The sequence below is a fragment of the Petromyzon marinus genome, chromosome 1 (genome assembly GCF_048934315.1).
Source record: "Petromyzon marinus isolate PM22_M1 ecotype Great Lakes invasive population chromosome 1, UKy_Petmar_22M1.pri1.0, whole genome shotgun sequence".
Lineage (NCBI taxonomy): Eukaryota > Metazoa > Chordata > Hyperoartia > Petromyzontiformes > Petromyzontidae > Petromyzon > Petromyzon marinus.
In genome coordinates, this window is record NC_133667.1 from 30,139,798 (window position 1) to 30,158,838 (window position 19,041).

General features: G+C 50.0%; 1 protein-coding gene across 5 annotated transcripts in view; it reads left to right on the forward strand.

Annotated features, from left to right (window-relative positions):
• Positions 1-19,041, forward strand: part of MAP2K5 (mitogen-activated protein kinase kinase 5) — a 125,338-nt gene that overhangs the window by 57,789 nt on the left and 48,508 nt on the right. For all 5 annotated transcript variants that reach the window (XM_032948491.2, XM_032948498.2, XM_032948506.2 and 2 more), the window contains 4 exons: positions 2,391-2,439; positions 4,591-4,664; positions 6,769-6,819; positions 12,036-12,107. In XM_032948491.2, the coding sequence (XP_032804382.2) occupies positions 2,391-2,439; positions 4,591-4,664; positions 6,769-6,819; positions 12,036-12,107 (246 nt within the window). The remainder of the gene's footprint in view (positions 1-2,390; positions 2,440-4,590; positions 4,665-6,768; positions 6,820-12,035; positions 12,108-19,041) is intronic.

Sequence of the window (19,041 nt, forward strand, 5' to 3'; positions counted from 1 at the left end):
GATCATGAGAACGGTGAGGAATCAGCCCAGAACTACACGGGAGGATCTTATCAATCATCTCAAGGCAGCTGGGACCATAGTCACCAAGAAAACAATTGGTAACACACTACACCATGAAGGACTGAAATCCTGCAGCGGCCGCAAGGTCCCCCTGCTCAAGAAAGCACATATACTTGTCCGTCTGAAGTTTGCCAATGAACATCTGAATGATTCAAAGGACAACTGGGTGAAAGTGTTGTGGTCAGATGAGACCAAAATGGAGCTCTTTGTCATCAACTCAACTCGCCGTGTTTGGAGGAGGAGGAATGCTGCCTATGACCCCAAGAACACCATCCCCACCGTCAAACATGGAGGTGGAAACATTATGCTTTGGGGGTGTTTTTCTGCTAAGGGGACAGAACAACTTCACCGCATCAAAGGGACGATGGACGGGGCCATGTACCGTGAAATCTTTGGTGAGAACCTCCTTCCCTCAGCCAGGGCATTGAAAATGGGTCGTGGATGGGTATTCCAGAATGACAATGACCCAAAACACACGGCCAAGGCAACAAAGGGGTGGCTCAAGAAGAAGCACATTAAGATCCTGGAGTGGCCTAGCCAGTCTCCAGACCTTAATCCCATAGATAATCTGTGGACGGAGCTGAAGGTTCGAGTTGCCAAACGTCAGCCTCAAAACCTTAATGACTTGGAGAAGATCTGCAAAGAGGAGTGGGACAAAATCCCTCCTGAGATGTGTGCAAACCTGGTGGCCAACTACAAGAAACGTCTGACCTCTGTGATTGCCAACAAGGGTTTTGCCACCAAGTACTAAGTCATGTTTTGCAGAGGGGTCAAATACTTATTTCCCTCATTAAAATGCAAATCAATTTATAACATTTTTGACATGCGTTTTTATGGATTTTTTTGTTGTTTTTCTGTCTCTCACTGTTCAAATAAACCTACCATTAAAATTATAGACTGATAATTGCTTCGTCAGTGGGCAAACGTAAAAAAATCAGCAGGGGATCAAATACTTTTTTCCTTCACTGTACAATTGACGCAGAGCAGAATGCTCTGTCTTCGTCCGCATACTTCTGAGGATAAGAAGAGCACTTCAGGAGAAATCCGATGAGCTAGGAAGGGCTTTTTCACAGATGTCCGTTCGGGGCGGGTCAGAAAGATTACAGCGTCAAGCAGTACCAAGAGCGATAGGGGAGCAGAGTGTAGGAAAGGTAAGCAAATGATTAAAAACTGCTCGGGGCATTTGGATGCGGCGAGATACATTTACATCGGCATGCGTGACCCCCCTCCTGAAAGCGGTGATAGATCATAAAGGAAATGCAAATGTTTCGTCGTGGGTGTGAGGACGCTGCAGATTCCTGCGCGTGCGACTCACCTGAATACCTTTGGCCCGTCTCTGCGGCTCGCCACACGCAGTTCATCTCGCGTACAATTTGGCCCTCGAAGCTCTAGCTCCTTCAAATTAAGTAAAAAAAAACAATTCTGGATTTAAGGCCTCGATACAGAAGCGTTGTGTCTCTGTTTGTCTATGTGTGTGTCTCTCTCTCTGTGTGTCTCTGTGTTGTCTCTCTCTGCCTGTGTGTCTGTCTGTATGTCTCCGTGTCTGTGTTTTGTCTCTCTCTCAAATTTAGCAATCCTTGGAAGAACGCAATCAACCTGGTAGGGTGTTGACTGTTGTGTTAGCCGACTCTCTATGTTGTATTGCATTATATTTCTAAGTTTCCTAGGTTTGTTTTCTATCCGATGACGATTGATTGTGTTGCAATCGAAACGTCGTATTCCATTATTAAATGTATTTATTTTCTACGTGACTTTACCCAAAGAACCAAAGAGTAATTCCGTAGTATTATTATTATTTCATATTGCGTGTGCGGGCGGCAGGTGAATCGAGGCTGAGGCCCATAATTTCTCTGCGGCGTAGCCTCACAGGGCATTTCAGCGAAGTTTCAGCAGTTAAGCATCGTTGAGGTCGTTAGGCGGATGTCCAACGCAACCTCATTTCTATTCTCGAGCGTGTGGAATGTTTCCATGTCAAAAAAACTAAAAAAAAAATGTGTTCGCCGGCTGAGGTCGCCAGCTCTCGTCGTCCTCCTGATATTGACGAGTCTTCTGGGCGAGTGCCCGTTTGTACGCGCTCAAACGTGCACACGTCTGGTCATGTTTTGCTCGATTCAGCAACGTGTAGAGTGGCCGATCTGAAAGTGTGAATGTAAGAGAGCTGGCGATTTAGCAGTAGAGTTTGTGTTTTTAGATGTATGAGCAAAATTCAAAGGAGCCGGCGGTATGGACGCACATACACGCACGCCCGACAGGCTCAACAGTTTGTCCATCACACGGGGTCCATCGTACATCGGACGTTACGTGACTTTCGCGTTGTTTGTCCGTCTCAGGTGGTGAAGGGGCTGACGTATCTGTGGAGCTTGAAGATTCTACACCGCGGTGGGTGACAGGGCCCACTTCGAACTGCTCCTCCCATCGCCACCAGCACCACCGCCACCAGCACCACCCACCCCACGCACCCTCAGAATCTCACCAGCCCTGCATCGCTTTACAGAGGAGCAGGGAAGCGGATTAACTTATCGTGTATTTACTCAACAAAAGCGCAGTATCCCACTGTCCCCACAGGCCCCCCCCCCAACGCCTGCCCCCCACACTCCGCGAGCCTTTGCTGCTGCTGCGCTTTTCATTGACAGGAGGGGGGGGGGTGTGGAGAAAATTGAATTGGATTTTTGAAACAATGAACCCCCAGAGTCCCCACTCATCCCTGATGGTGTTATTTAATCTGCAGCCAAAAATGTGTTAACATAAAAGAGAGAGAGGGCCCCCAGTGATATTGGGTTTCGGAGGTGTCTGTTTTGCCGACCGTTATATTTAAGGATGGTTTATTGTCTTCGTTTTTTTTCTCTTCTCCATTAAATCTGCCATTCAGTCGCGGTTCTGCCGGCGATATCGGCGCCGTAAATTTAAGGACCAAGGTCAGCTCCTCCGCGCGGCCGGCACTTTATCGTTGGCAGCCCGGCTCGCCGGCGATAAGGAACGCCGTCGCGGCTCGCCGCTAATAGAAAAGTTGTGCCGCCACCACTGACACCACCGCTACCGCCACCGCTGCTGCTACCGCCATCACCACCATCGCCGCCGTCATCGCCATCACCGCCATCACCGCCATCACCGCCACAGAGCGAGCAATGTTTTAACGACACGCACGGGCAGACAGACATGGGGGGGGGGGGATGGTAGGAGGGAGAGGGGCAGCATACGAGGGCCGGGGTAGGGCCGGCGGCTCCGTCTCAGGCCCTGGCGTGGCCGTTATAAATTTAAAACAAATTTCAACTCCTTTCCTCAAGAAAGCCTAGCTGACTCCTGAAGGCTGCTCGCTTGTTTTCTTCTGCTTGGGATGTTTTGCCAATTCCGTTCTCGAGCATTTGTTGTGGGGAGTAGGGGGTGGGGGGGATCCTGGAAGGATGATATGGGAGCATCTTGGAGGAGACCTACCCCGCCGAAGATGCGTCACACGTCGATCTGTGTGTGGTCCACCTACCCTGCTCCCAAATCGCTGCAAAATAGGCGTGCACGCCCACACACCCGCAAGTCATTGCCGCGCAGATATATGTTGTATGTCATATTGATTTTGTTTAGATTACTTTACCACTTCTAAGATGCCTCGCCAGCGTGCAAAGAGTAGGCCAAGATAACCTCTAATGTGGCTCGCTACAGCTCCTTCTCTTCATAGGCCCTTGCATCGACAGTGACTTGAGCAAGATAATGCAGGGATGCACCTTTGCCTCTTACCGTACCGCCTTGTTTGTCTGTGCAGTTAAATCTGCGCCAAATGGCAAACGAGTCACTTTCCCCTCCGTCTATTGTTTAAATTCAATTTATGCAACTTTGTGACGTGAAAATACACCAATAGATCGGTTTCATTATGGCTTTCCCAACAATGGCACTAATATTAGATTACGACGAGAATCTAATATTAGTACAAAATGATGAATGATTAGAGTCACAGAAACATTTTTGGGTAACTTTTTATTACAGCTGGCCTGTAATTGCTGTCATGTTTGACTTGTTGGTTGGGATTTCCTTCGCGTCTGAGCCTCCGACAGAGGTCCCCCCGGTAATCACTCGTTCCGGAGCCTGCCTCGCTAAAGCAATCGCGCAGCCTAATCAAACGCCAGCCCTTGAGCAATTATTCATATGTAACTGGGGCCCTATTTATACCGGACCGGTTATAGTTCCGTAATTCTTTAAACTAATTGTGGCTCTGAGCTCCCGGATTAATCTGCGTGGGACCTGTGTTTGCGGTGGCGGGCGGGCGGGCGGGCGGGCGCCAGCAATCTCGCGTGCAAAATAAAAGAAGGTGGCGGTGGTGCATCGGGCTCGGCGGTAATTAAAGAGCAATTAATTTTACGGGTCTGAGTGACACATCTGTCATCTCTCATTTTCTCATTTTCTCATTGTTTCCGTTTCGCCTCCTCTCTCTTTTACCCCCCTCCCCATCCCCCCCGTCCGCCCCCCCCCCCCCGCCCGCCCGCCCCCGGCGCTCCGCTCCTCATCTCCTCCTCCTCCTCCTCCTCTCGGCTCGCGCCGCAGACGTCAAGCCCTCGAACATTCTGGTGAACACTCGGGGGCAGGTGAAGCTCTGCGATTTCGGCGTGAGCACCCAGGTGAGCGCAGTGGACGGAGGGAAAGGGGGAGGCCGGAAGTGATCGTGCCAGTCTGGTCACCGCCCCCCCCTCGTCGCGAGCCGCCGAGACGCGAGGGAGACGCCACCGGGGAAGCGTCTCGCGCGACGCTCCGAAGTGCGAGAGTCCTGCGAGAGCGAGATGCCCGCCACTGCTACCAAGATGTCCCGAGACACTCCAGACAAGTGTCGCACACTCACCTCGTGTGTGGGTGTGTGTGTGTGAGATACGTGTGTGGGTGTGTGTGTGTGTGAGACACGTGTGTGTGTGTGAGACACGTGTGTGGGTGTGTGTGTGTGTGAGACACGTGTGTGAGTGTGTGTGTGTGAGACACGTGTGTGGGTGTGTGTGTGAGGGAGACACGTGTGTGAGTGTGTGTGTGTGAGACACGTGTGTGGGTGTGTGTGTGTGTGTGTGAGACACGTGTGTGGGTGTGTGTGTGTGTGAGACACGCTCCCGAGATGTGTTGAGACGCCGCTCATAACTCTCCCGTTCTACTGCCACGTGCGAGAGATGCTGCCGAGACGTGTTTCAAATGCTGGAGATGTGCGTTAAGGCTACCGTTGACACGTGAGACTCCATTGAGACACGTGTGACTCCATTGAGACACGTGAGACTCCATTGAGACACGTGTGTCTCCATTGAGACACGTGTGACTCCATTGAGACACGTGTCACGCCCACGACCGGTGCATCTTGCATGCTACCGACGTGTGTTTGATACTTGACCGACACGTGCATCGCGTGTCATTGACATGTATCACACGCTTCCAACATGTGTCTCTCACACTACTGATATGTATCTCGCACGCTACCGACACGCGAGACGCTGCTAAGGTGTGCACATGAAGCCGGGCTTGATGAAAAGTCAGGACGTCATTGAAAGCAATGCGAGATAAACCCCACTGGTTTTGCTTGAGGAGTAAGGTGTTTTTTTTTGTGAGAGTAATAATTAGGCTGACAAATGTTTTATTGTACTCGAATGCATATTCGTTTTGGGGCAAGCAACTGCTTTATTGTTAATGCAAACAATTGAACGTTGCTCAACGTAAACACGGAGAATGTCAAAGCACATTATCACGTGCCTCATCCGCAGGATGACAGGCAGCCTGTTTTATAACTGTTCCAGAAACCCGCCCTTACCCCCTCTCCTCATCGCTGGGGAAAGGCAAAATTATTCATTACACCGGCTCGTGCAAAAAAAATAGATGGCAGGAGAGGATTCGGCACATATATACAGTGCATCGGGAAAAAAATCTTCTGATATTGTAATTACTTCTTTGCATGAAAACAAGAGGGAGCTCATTGAAATGCATAGCCACCACGCAGGACAGAGCCAACGCCACAATGCACGGGGTCGGAGGTCGTGCGTTCCACCGAGGCCTCGACAGAAATTAACGCGCGTGGACAATGCTGTCCCGCCACTGTCACCGGCTTTTAATTAATTTCCCTCTTACGGACACTTGGCGCGCTCTTTGTCGCCGTGATGGCACGGAGATCCCAAGAGTCTCTTCTTCCCCGTCCCGTGTTTTTATAGCACGCGCGCACACACACACGCACACGCACGCACACGCGCGTGTGGGCGAGCGCGGGAGTAAGCGCGTGCAGTGCCGCAGGAATTGCGTTTTTTTTTTTTTACAGCACTGTTTCTGCTGGAACAAAAGCCGGTGGATTTTGTTGGCGCGATGAAAGCGATTCCCCGGAGCTTGGCTTGCCGAGAGTGTGCTCCTCTTTTGTCCGTTTTGTCTCCATTGTTTTTTTTTCCCCCCCCCCCCCCATCCGCGCAAGTTTTTTTTTCCTGCGGATTCTGGCTCCCCCTGAAGATTTGACAATGATGGCGCTGAAAATTAATGCAACGACGCAGCGAATTAATCGCGGTTTATTTTGTGCGACCGGACCGGGACGAGGGGGGGGGGGAACCTGCCGCTTGCAGGCGGTCTCCCCAGACGGGAGTGTGAGGGTCCTCGCGAGCCGACGTGCAGGAAAAACTTTTTTTTTATCGCAAGTGAAGAAAAGACGTGTCCCTTTTTGCAATCATAGGTGTTGCTGGATTTTGTTTTGCTTATAATTCTTTCGTTTTTCCTCAGTTGGTCAATTCAATCGCCAAGACGTACGTCGGAACCAATGCTTACATGGCGGTGAGTTTGAGTGCGCGTGCTCGTTTAGAATCCTGCGAATAAGCAGCCTTCGTACAACGGCATTATTTCTTAGCATTTGCATGCCACAAGATGGAACCGCACGCATTGCTTCTCACTGTGTAAGGAACGTCAAATATCTATGAATCCTCCCCCAATTGTTCACACCTTCTGCATCCACAATGCTCCACAACCTTGAGGCCAGCTACCCGAAAAACCTTGGCAAAACTTGTGCCCCGTGGCAGTTACCGCAGGAGCATTGCGGGGGTCAGGGTGGGGGCCGGGAGGTGGCGGGGGGGGGGGGCGGCATGCAGGCGGTTTAAAAATATAACTTTCATGAAATCACACTCTTCAAAACCGTAAGTCTTCTGTGGAGAGCACCGGGGCAAGAAAGTGCGGCCGGCGCGGCAAAAGCGCTTCCGTGCTCGCTCGCGATTCACGCGGGCGTGACCTTCCCCCGCAGAACGGCGTCTCGCTCGCTCGCCTGCCCGCCGTTTGCGATTGTGCAGTGGGACGGGCATGCAGGTATTTTGGTCAAACTTGAGCCTCTCATCCCCACCCCCTGCCCCAGCTGGGAGGCCGAGTGCTCTGAGAATTCAATGCCGAGCGCCTTTGTTACTCTAGCGCAGAGAAAGCAAAGCAGGGGCGCGCGGTCGGGCGGGCGCGGAGTGGTAAGTGGTAACTTAACAGAAAGCCCCTGCCGTGGCTTTTGTCTCGATGGTAATGACAGCCCTGACGGGATGCGGGGAGGAGAGGAGAGAGGGAGGCTATGGGGAGGGCGAGATGGCCGGGGCTCAGATGGGGCTGGCTGAACTCTAAACAGGCGGCCGACACTTCAGGCTGTTTTGTTCCATTACCGTCCCTTTCCTTTTCAGCGCTTTGAAGGTTTTAACGTTTCGAGGACCGCTCGCACTCGGCCCCGGCCACGGCTTGCCGGCATGAGGGGAGAGCCGTCGCAGTGGCCCCGTGCATTATTGGAAATTATACAGGCGGCAGACACGCCCGCCCGCCTGCCCTGCCTGACCGCCTGCCTTGCCTTGCCCGCTCGCTCGCTCGCTCATCCACCGGCTTGCCTGTCCACCCGCTATCTCGCTCATGCCCGAGTGAGCGAGCGTGTGACTGTGTGTGTGTGTGTGTGCACACGTGTGTATGTCCGCACGCATTTGAGTGTGTGCACGTGAGTGTGAGTGTGCGCGCCGGCAAGATGGGGCCCTTGCCGTGCGAAAGCTTCAAAGTGCTCTCCTTTCATCATCTGAACGCCCGGCCCCTTCGTCGAGCTGTCATAAATTCATTATTTCATACATTTGTGCCACGCGCTAGAACAACTGCGCATTTGTGTGTGTTTTTTTTTATATATGTTAAACATTCCTCGTCTGTGCCGCTCAATTTAATCAACCGCGAGCTCCTTTCATCCCCGCTTCCCGGCGAACGCGTTGCGCTGCTGCCACGGCGGGATTGTTTTTACGTGGCCGGGCACGCCACCAGTCACCCCAAAACGGTAAACGGTGCACATTCCTCGACGCCGCATACAGGCAATAGCGGCGGCGGCGGCGGCAGCAGCAGCAGCAGCGGCCGCTGCCGCCTACGGGTATCCTGACCGGTGCAGGGCGTCCAGCCCACAGTGAGAATGAGACAACGCTTGGGCTGCGTTGGTGGCGATGACGGCGGAGAGCTGTGTCGCAGTGGTCAGCGCATCGCTACTGCTCCTAGCTGCCCCCCCCTCGCCCCCCCCCCCCCTCCCCAGCTATGACCAGGGCCTACCCCAACCCCTCCTTAACCCCTCGCGCATGTTCTCCTGCCACCATTTATTACACCACCACTTTTAATGACCCTACTCTGGGTCACGACCACTTCCGTCTCACGTACAATTTTATAATCGCCGTGAAGCTTCTTGGGATAAGGCGCTGTGGAAATCTGTACGAGATAAGGAGTTGAGATGAACCTTGCGACTCGAGTTCGATTCCCGGCCGTTGCCCAACATTGGTGGCGAATATCAGCAATCGGTTTTGGGCCTCCCCTAGGTTGATTGAGTCTCTGTTGAGTTGGTGGACCAGTGCTTTAACATCTACACTGGGCTGACAAAGGTGGCAGAGCGTGCTGCTGGTCACACCACCCCCTCGTGCACTGTGCTGGCTTTCATAGCTTAGGTGCTCGCTAACAGTACTTGCCCCAAAAGTTAAAAACATTTTTGGTGCTGGTGGTGCTTGCTGGAAATCTGTCTTTAGATTTGAACGCAACATCGGAGGATTGTTGTGTGTAGATGGAGCTGTTATGCACGAGACCTTCACCTGCAAAGCGATGAAATGCCTTCAGGAGGCAGTACAGCAAGTTGCTTTCAGACCTGTGCTATGTTTGAGTGTTCTCTTCTTAGGCCCTCCCACATGCACAAGTGTTATAATTCCGTGAGGCTATTGCCGTGTAATAGTCTCTGCAGAGGAATCTTGCATGTGAACACCAGCGTCGATTTACTTAGCAGGCTTCAAATGCCGTTGAAAAACACTTGACCAGAAGCCACATACTCTGGTGGCTCTAACTTGTTATTTTCACGTGATGTGGTAAGATGGGTACCTTTGTCCGTTTCTTGTAACTTGCCGATGCGTCCTCACTGGACATCCGTGAAAAAGAGCTTCACAGCTCATCGGATTCCTCCGGGATAAAATGAAGATTCTGACTTTGAAAAAAAAAAACGGAATTCGTGGAGAAGACACCAGAGTGCCGGAAGAAAAATCCACAAGCGAGAGGAAACCACCGGGACTCCTTTCCGACGGAACAGCTCGTACGAAAACCCGATCTACGTGCTACCGCCACCCACAAGCACCACCCTGCTGCTTGGAATTCATCTCGGTGCGACCCACCAACCCTGCCGCCCTAACGGAGCTCCGCCGGATCGCCGGCCAATAGTGTAGCTGTCGGGTGCGCAGGCAGTGCAACTGCGCGCTTCCCCCGGCCTGCGTAGAGGGTGGTGGAAATTGGAGGGAGGTGGCGGTCGCCCACTTCTTTCCTTGCACCCGGGCTCTCGGATTAATGAAGTGAAGGAAGACGCAGCAGGGAGAGGGAGATTGGCGATGAACGAAGCCTTGAAATCGGTAGGCAAATGGATGGCGACGGAGGAGGAACCTCGTTCAGGCCCATTGTCGCTGCTGAGCAGACGGATTTGAGCCGAAGGAGGAGGTGGAGGAGGAGGAGGAGGAGGAAGGACCGGTCCAAGGCGTGCGGCGGCACAGTTGCCGCGGCGCGCAGCATCGGCAGCGCGCCCCGGCGTGCTGTCTCATCCCATCTACCCCAGCGTAGAGACCCCCCACAGATGATAAACCATTAGACAAAGGATGTAGTGTACTTGTAGGCATGTAGATACTCTCTGTGTGTGTGCGTTTGCCTGGGCAGCAGAGCAGCAAATTGCTCCTGGACTCGGCACTTTTTTTTATTATTTGAAAAAATTACATCGTCGAACTTAATAAAATCTGCCAAACCGTTACCGCATATTTTTTTTATGCCGCTCCCTAACCATATAGAGTCTTGTTTTTTGTACATTTTTTTTTTACTTTTACATTAATGGCCCGATATTGTTTTTCCCCCGACAATTTATATTCGTAGGCAGATACAGCACCGATCTTAAAGCGTCGCCAGATTTTAACGGCGCCTTTTTTTCCTCCTCGTCAGAGGTAGTGGATAACAAAAAAAAAACGGGACAGAGTCGCGTGTGGCCGTGCCCACGGCCTGCGACTTTGTGTTGTTGACGCTGCCTGGCACTCTTGCCGTCGTTTGTTTGAAAGGCCTTCAACGCACGCCGTCCACTCGCGTCAAGCCTCAGAGCTGCTCGCCTTCAGCCGTTCCTTGACCAGTTCCATCGAGAAGTGGATGTCATTTTCGGGGGAACAGATGTTTTGTTTCCGTGAGCCACACATTAAAACGCGGGTTGCTGAGCCAGCAGCATATTTCCAAAATATTTCTCGTCACCTCAAGTTGGCCTCTGAATTTGGCGACTAGCAGCCCGAATTTCCTGGGCCACACTCTCTCTTCCCGTGACGCCCTTTATCAGAATTCGATCTGAGAGGAAATTTCATGAATGCCTCACGAGGAAGTATTTCTGGGAATGGCCGACGATCTGAAGTGAGAACTTGGGTAACTTGGCAAATTATGGAAAAGCCACTTATTTTAACAGACTCCAAGTTGCCTTTCAACTCGAGTTTGGGACGAAATCAGACCAACTCGGGCAAAGTAAAGTTGACTTGAGTTACCCGTCTCATAGAAACTAAGGTATGATTGTCATGTCCCTCTGTCTCAAGATGTCTTTAGTGGCTTGATAAATCTCTGTGATTTCCCAGTGCCGGTGATAATTGTGTGTCTGGGTCAGGTTGTACTTAGGCATTCTGTGTTCTTCCCCCCCCCCCCTCCCTCAGCACGTTCACTAGGCCTGCTGCTGTTACACTCCAGCTTCCATGTCATTCCTACTGCCAACAAAGGCTCATGGGTTCCGATTGTAACAGATATCTGTTCTATTATTCTTGTGAGCTGTACACTGTAATCCGAGGATTCTAATGAGATTCTGAATTCAAAGCATTGAGGACTTCGTTCCGATGCCGGTGATGGAGTCCCAAGTTTCACATGCGTATAGGTTTGTCAGGAACGCAACCCCTCACCCGTTCCGGGGCTCAAAGAGTTACTGAGTTGAAGGTAAAGGTGCAGGCCTGCTGGCGGAAAGGCCTCCGGTAGAGGACACTCCAGAGAATCCCCTCTGCAGTGGCTATTTTGGCCGACTCTTCCTTTCTGGCGAGATGTCTTGGAAGAGGTGGGAGTACCTGTACTTTACCCCACCACACATGACCTGTTCATCAAATAACTACTGTTGTGGCCAATTCGTGTTGCTGTTTGGACGAAGGAGTGCAATACGACATCAAGTTTACATATCACGATGCACCAATTGTAAATGTTCGTTCTCGTACGCGCGTTTTTTCCGCATGTGTGGTGATCACGAGAATCGTATTTTAACCGATGATGAAATCGATGGCGTCGTTACGCATCGACAATTCCTCGATTGGGGAAATTTCACACACAGCAGCAATCATCAGCCCCCTACTGGCAGACTCGAGCCCCCTTGGGTCACTCTTGCAAACGAGGCTCTTATCCTGTCCTCTTGACTACCGGCACCTGGGCGAACAAAATCCAGCTTGGAACTCACGTTTGCGTCGCTGTCTCTCGGTGTGTTTTTTTTTTGGCAGCCCGAGAGAATTGCCGGGGAGCAGTACGGCATCCACTCGGACGTGTGGAGCCTCGGGATCTCATTCATGGAGGTGAAGCGATGCACCTCTCCGCGCCGAAACACCGGTGGCCACTTTCACTTCGCGAGCACGTCTGAGCTCTTCCTGTCCACGACCCCCCTTCCCCCTCATCAAGCAGTGACACATCTACCACGAGGCCCGCTGGGTGATTTTGAGACCCAGAACGTGGCACAAAAAAATCAAACAAACAAAAAAGTCATGAAAAATGTATCTCGGTGGTTTTCCGCAGACGGGTCACCCAGAAGTGGTCTCCCTGAAGTGCCAAGTTCTCTGGGTGTTCCATGTTGTTTTGGGCATGGAGGAGTCAGTCTATATGTCTTGACAGATACATCTTATTTGCATGTTCGTGTCTATAGGTCACCAGGAAGAGGTATGCAGGATACACTGAATTCATCTTTTAATCCGTGCTTTTGTGGATAAGTCACCTGCACGTGGTTTCAAGGAAATACTCGTTTCATTCTAATTGCATTTTCTTATGGAAAAAGGGGTCCATCCAGAAGTGGTGACAGATTCATTATTTTATCTGCAGATTAACATGGATATCGGGAGATGCTTTCGCCGATATGTGCGGATAACAGGATCCGCTAATGTGGTACCCTATGTGAATGCGGATGAGAGGAGTTCATTGATTTCCCTTGGGTGAAGGCCCATTGAAATAGCAACGGAGACCCAGGGTCAATAAAGGGTCGATACAATTCAAGAGTTAATATCAGTCGCCAGTCATGATTGCGAATATCCCTCGCCACTGTCAGTCATACACGGGAAGCAAACCTAGGTTTCCCGGGTTCGTAGTGCAGTGCGCAAACCAACAGGCCAAACCTGCTGCCCTTATACAAGCACAGCGTCACATGAATGAACATTAATGGCTGAATATTAAATATTCTCCCACAGCAACTCTGTTGGCCATTAATACACATTTGTCCAAGGTTATTCAATTTGCCTCTTGCTTACAACATTCAGGGCACGTACTTGGAAAATTGGTATCATCAAAAAGTTTGCTAGATATACCTCCTGTCATCGTCAAGATGTCACTAGACAGCCTTATCAAGCATGAAACATAGTGAACTGATACAGCACTCGTGTGAAGCCATACCTGGAATCTCTCTGAAATATTATTAATAACTTGCTCGTCCCAGAAAAATCACTCGATTTTATCGCCACTCGCTTCGACGAACATTTAGTCGCCAAAAAGTCGCCAGATTTGGTGACAAAATCGTTCGGTTGGCATCGCCGGCGATGGCGTCTGCGCGATCGGCACCGCGCGGCCGTAGCGGCGATAGCAGCGGTAGCGGCGGCGGCCCCGGCAGCCGCGGCGGTGCCGAGTCTCAGGTGTTGTTTTGATTGGTGCTCGGGGCTGTGTGTAAACGGCTGTCACCCTGTCGGGACGTCCCACCGGCTGCCCCCATTAATCACGCGTCCGGCGAGGTCGCCCGCCCAGCGGCCCGCCCAGTGCCCACGTACAGATGTGGCTGCTGCGCCGGAGCGAGCCGGGGGGGGGGGCGGGGGGGGCGGCGGAGTGGGCCCGTGGTTTTTTCTCTCTCTCTCTCTCTCTGGGGCCGTTCGTAGCGTGCGTGTGGAAAAAAAAGCGTTGCGATGCGTTTGATGATGGGATGACCAGAATGAGAGGGATAGGCACGCCGCGTTGGTTTGGCGTTTGCTGCGCACGATCGTTTCCTCGGAGTTTTCGATTTGAGAAAGATGTTTTGTTTCTTAAAACCCACCGAAGCTACAGCATATGGATACCTTTGTAAGGGAAATTTTGGAATTGCTTATCGGTCACAGTGCAAAAACAAATATGTTCGGAACATTTTCGAAGAGGGTAAACTTCTCTACCGGGAGCGGTGGCGCAGCGGTTGGCGAACTGTGCGATGAACCTGGAAACCTGAGTTCGATTCCAGGCCATGGCTAACATCAATGGCGAGTGATATCTGAACCGGTCCTGGGCCCAACCCCTTTACCAACCGGTACTGACCAGCATAATGAAATATGGCCAAACAGCCCCCCATGACTGCCAATGCACGGGGAGGTGTCCACTCAGCAGTTGACGGACAAGGAGCTGTAAACGATTCATTATTACTTTGTTGTGGGGAGGCTCGACGTGTGTGTGCGTGTGTGGGCGCCACGGTGGCGAGATGTTAACTACCTCACCTGGTATACAGGATGTAGTGGGTTCGATCCCGACCCTGACAGCCTGCTGTATATTTGGAGATTGCGTGTCTCTCTGCCCGTGGTTTGCGTGGATTTTTCTCCGGCTCCTCCAGTTTATCCCTCCACATTTGCAAACGTGCGTTCAGAGTATTTGGCTGCTCTAAATTTCCACGCGGTAAGCCACTACGTTGAGCTACCATTTTATGGACAGCTCGCTTCTGAAAAAAAGCTCAGTGGGCCTTTTACCCGACAAAATAAAATGTTTTGTTTAGTTTTAGTTCAGAGTGCGCCTTGTGCGGCGTGTTCGTGCATGTGGACGCACGCGCGTGTTTACTTTGACTGTGTGGAGATTGGTGGGTGGACGTGCGAGATTTGTCAAGTGCTACGTGCCATTGGTGGGAGGGGGGGGGGGGGGCGGCTGCGTCCGTTTTGGGTGGTGGGGGTGTTTAGGGGGTGGGGTGGGGGGGTTGAAACCAACAAGCAAAACGCTCTAGCGCCAAAACATTCTCCGTTTTTTTAACAGAGCGATCCCGTCACGTCTAATGCGTGTTACGTGTGTGGGAACCGGCGAGATCATTGATCCATTTGCTTAATTAAGCATAAAATCAAACGCGTGCCGACCGGAGGGAAACATTAAAAATGTATGCGATAACAGCACCGCCTGACAACGGGTCGGTTGAATGAGCGAGAGAGAAAAAATCAAGCGTTTAAAAATAACTACGGCTGCTTTAGCCGCTGATACCGACGGTTAAACGAATTGGCGTCGGCCCAGGTCCTGCGTGGATTTTCCAGCAAGAAACGCAGGCGTGGAATGCGTCGTTGGGCCCATAGCGTGCTCCTGCTCGTGCTCGGTGGCGTTGACCGTCATTGTATCCCCTCGGCAAAATACAACGCCCAGCAGCTAGCGCCGCGTCCTCCAGACGATCAGACGGGCCCTTTAATGCCCCCTGTGTTGACGCAACATTTTGGGATGCATCCTGTAATCTGGTAGGTGCGTGTGTATGCGTGGTAGACGGGATTGTTGGAGAGCGGTAGTGTAGCGGTTTGCACGCTGCGCTATGAACCCGGTAGCCCGGGTTCAATTTCTGCTCACGGCCAACACCGTTGACGATTATCTGAACCGGTCCTGGGCCTCCCCTAGGTCGACTCAGCCTCAAATGAGTACCTGGTGTGGTGTGTAAACATCGCCACTAGGGAGACAAAGGCGGCCGGGCGTGATGTTGGCCACCCACCCCCTCGTGAGCTGTGCCTGCCTTCATAGGTGCTCGCTAACAGCACTTGCCCCAACAGTTTTTTTAAGGCTATATGGGGGATCTTTGTCTTTGATGGGATTTGTATAACTTTTTGACAACGGTGGTACAAGTTTGGGGTGCCTCATACTTTCCGGAGCGTTTTATAATCCAGAGAATACGGTTATGGTGAGTGTTGATGATTGTGTAACTGTAGCCTTAGATTAATTCATGTGTTGCTTTTCATGATCAAGTTCAGTTTTATGCCAACCCGCACTGACCAGCATGGTGAAGTATGGCACAGGGAAGGAGGCATTGGATTCACAAATGGCTGTAAATTATGATTCTCTTCATTATCTGTTTTCCAAAAACACTCAACTGTGAATAATTTTATTAAATAGAATGTATTAATTTAAGTTACTAAATGTGTTCTCTTCAGGCACATTGTTATTCCTAAAGAGGAAAGGTTTTCATGAGTGCAGGAACGTGGGCATTGACAAAAATACAATTTAACACAAGTTCAAAAGTTGCGTAAAGAAGCTTGGAGAGGTGCATACTCGGAATCGCGCGGAGAGACAGAGAGGGGAGTTTTGCTGGGTGCGCGTAACCCTAGCAGCCACTACATCCACCGCAACGGTAGGCATGTTCAGTTTACGTGACAAACCTTACTAATTGGCTGTGTCTAGTGGTGGGGGGTTTAACGAAACATTTAAAAATTTTCACGATCTAACCCTAAAAAAAAATCTGTATTATGGATGCATTGGTAATGTGGGAGTTGGGGAGGGGGGTGGTGTTGGGCCTGTTCAGACATCACCCTCCACTGATGTTAGACGTGGCCAGGAATCAAACTCGTGTCACAGGTTCATATTGTAGTGCGTGAGCCACTGCGCCACCACTTCTTTCTAAATGTGGAAACGAGAAAATGCACACACACGACTAACGGACGTACGCGTGCTGTGCCAATGCCCTGCTCGTTATTGTGCTGTGCACATATCTACGGCACCTTTTTTCCAGTACCAAAACATTTAAACATGAGAATAATTTTTACCCCTTTCTGGCAATTACGCAGGTGTTAAGTTTTCACTGCTCGACCTGATGATTGCATGGTCTTTGTACTGTTCGCCTTTTTGGCATTATCTGGTCCAACACGGGTGAGACAAGACCATAAAGAAGGCTGTCTCTGGTGTAGGCAAATCATTTTCAAGGACAGCGCCCAATATATTATCAGAGCATGATAATAGGCAACAAAACAGCTGTGTTAAGATGTTAAAACTCCAAACTGAAACCTTTTACAAAGAATCATGTCTGCATTAACCACAATACTTGTGGTCAGAATGCAAACAAAAAACATACTCTGAAAAGATATGCACTGTCCTTGAAACTGATTGGTCCACACCAGAGACAGCTTTCTTTTGAGCCTCGTCTCAAACAGTGTTCGACCAGAGGACGCCACAAGGCGTCTGAATTGTGGTTAATGCAGACATGATTCCTCGTAAAAGGTTTCATTTTGGTGTTTTCTTGGTTCGAAGGCACCAAGAATATGAATCCCTGCTGTCACGAAAGCTTTAAATCGAAATCTTAACGCCTGTTTTGTTGCAAGAAACAATGGGAAAAACCTATTATCATGTCTTGGTACTGGCCAAGGAGGTCCCATGATATTATCAGAGCATTACTGTTTGCATGTTTTGCCACAAGTACGTGTGGTTAATGCCATTGTCCATCAGTGCCTTATGCACATCAAATTAGTATGGTTGGCTGTGTAGAGTGCGAAAGGATGTCAGCATACATCATAGTTTTCATCGTTCATAGTTTCATTTATTTGGTATAGCCCTGTGAGCCATTCGGCTCTTGAATCGGGTGCAACCGCAACAAACAAAAACATGAACAAAAAAACATCTTAAAGTGACTTTGTGCATGTGCAAACAGAAAATCCAGGAAAAAAAACATCAAAATATTCCTGAAATAGCACCGTACACCAACGCTGTGTGCAAAAATCCCAGTGGGATGCAAGTCAAAATAACAACAACAAACTTAGATTAAGGCCATCAGTCTAACTCCGTACTACAATAAACAAAAACATGGCCAAACCAAAAAACTTTTGGAAATCACCAAAATAAAGCCATAAATGCAATGTAACAGTGATCATAGGAGCTGTGACCGAATTTTTCAAATAAACTACATAAATAACATGTAACACCAAACCCTAGAGCCACAGCTGGCTGCATGAGTCACTCCACCAACAACAGGAGCATCAGTCGGAGTATCACATTTTTCAATGCACCTTTAAGATCAGCACACTCAATTAAAATACAGAATAATACTTTGCAGCGGTCATCCGAACATACATGTGCAAGACATCAGAGGACCACGTGGCATTGCTTTATTAGGGCTGCACTTTGCTGACGAGTCTGGGTGAAGGTAAAACTGGCGTAGAGTCAACTTTTTTTCTTCATATACACATGCCACGGGATAACTGTAATCTGGAAGCGGTCACAGAGCACCAGATGAATTGGATTAATCTGTATGAAATATTAATTCCCTTCAATTAAATAATTTTCACGGATTTACTGTAATAGTGGGGGTGGAGCCAGCGCCGCGTTGGTTCGCACGTGCTGCCGCGAACCTGGAAACCCGAGTTAGATTCCCAGCCGAGGCGAACATCAATGGCGAACAACAGCTGTGACTGGTGCCGGTTGTGCCAACTGGCACTGGTCAAACAAACCACCACAACAACATGGGTGAGGTCTTCTTTATCCAGCAGTAGACTAATAAAGGGCTGTGTAAAAAAAAACTTGTTTTTATTATTCTTCGACTGTGTCTCATCAGCATATGCATGTGTGTATCATTTGGGTGGGTGGCTGGTCGTGATTTGTAACTTTTTATCCTTACGCGTGTATTGATAGTCCAATTTTAACGTGCCATTTTATTGAGGGACTGTGTTGTCTTGGTGTGGTCTGGGACTGTTTTTGTTGTTGTTTTGCGCCCATGCCCAAGCTTGCATTTAGTGTTGAGAAATTGGGCTTAAACACTTTTATTATTTTTATTTCGTTATTTTTTTGTTACCTTTTTGTCTGTTTGGCACTCCTATCGTTTTTTATTGTTTGTTGTTGTAACTTGCTGACCCGCCCCTACTAGACATCTGTGAAAAAGAGCTTCATAGCTCATCGGATTTCCTCCAGGATAAATTCAGATTCTGATTTTGATAAGTCGGAATCTGTGGGAAGAAACCAGATTGGCCTGAATAAAAACCCACACGTGAGAGGAAACTGCTGGAACTCCTTTCCGAGTGGGCAGTGTGCTCACTGGTGGACTAACGTTGGTGACGTGTGACTCGTAGCCGTAGCAAGTGGAATCCTGGGATGTGGTGCTGAACATCCAGTGATAAGAAAGATTACTTAACAGCTCCTTTAACTGCAGCTCTCTCACTATGAGCCGGTCATCCTCGCAGCGGCTTCTGGCTGACCATCGCACAAAGACGGTCACCGCATCGCGCGATTTCAGATGCGCTTCTGCGGCCGTCTGGAATGCTCTTCCTTCCGATATGAGGAAGCCACTGGCGCTATGCATTT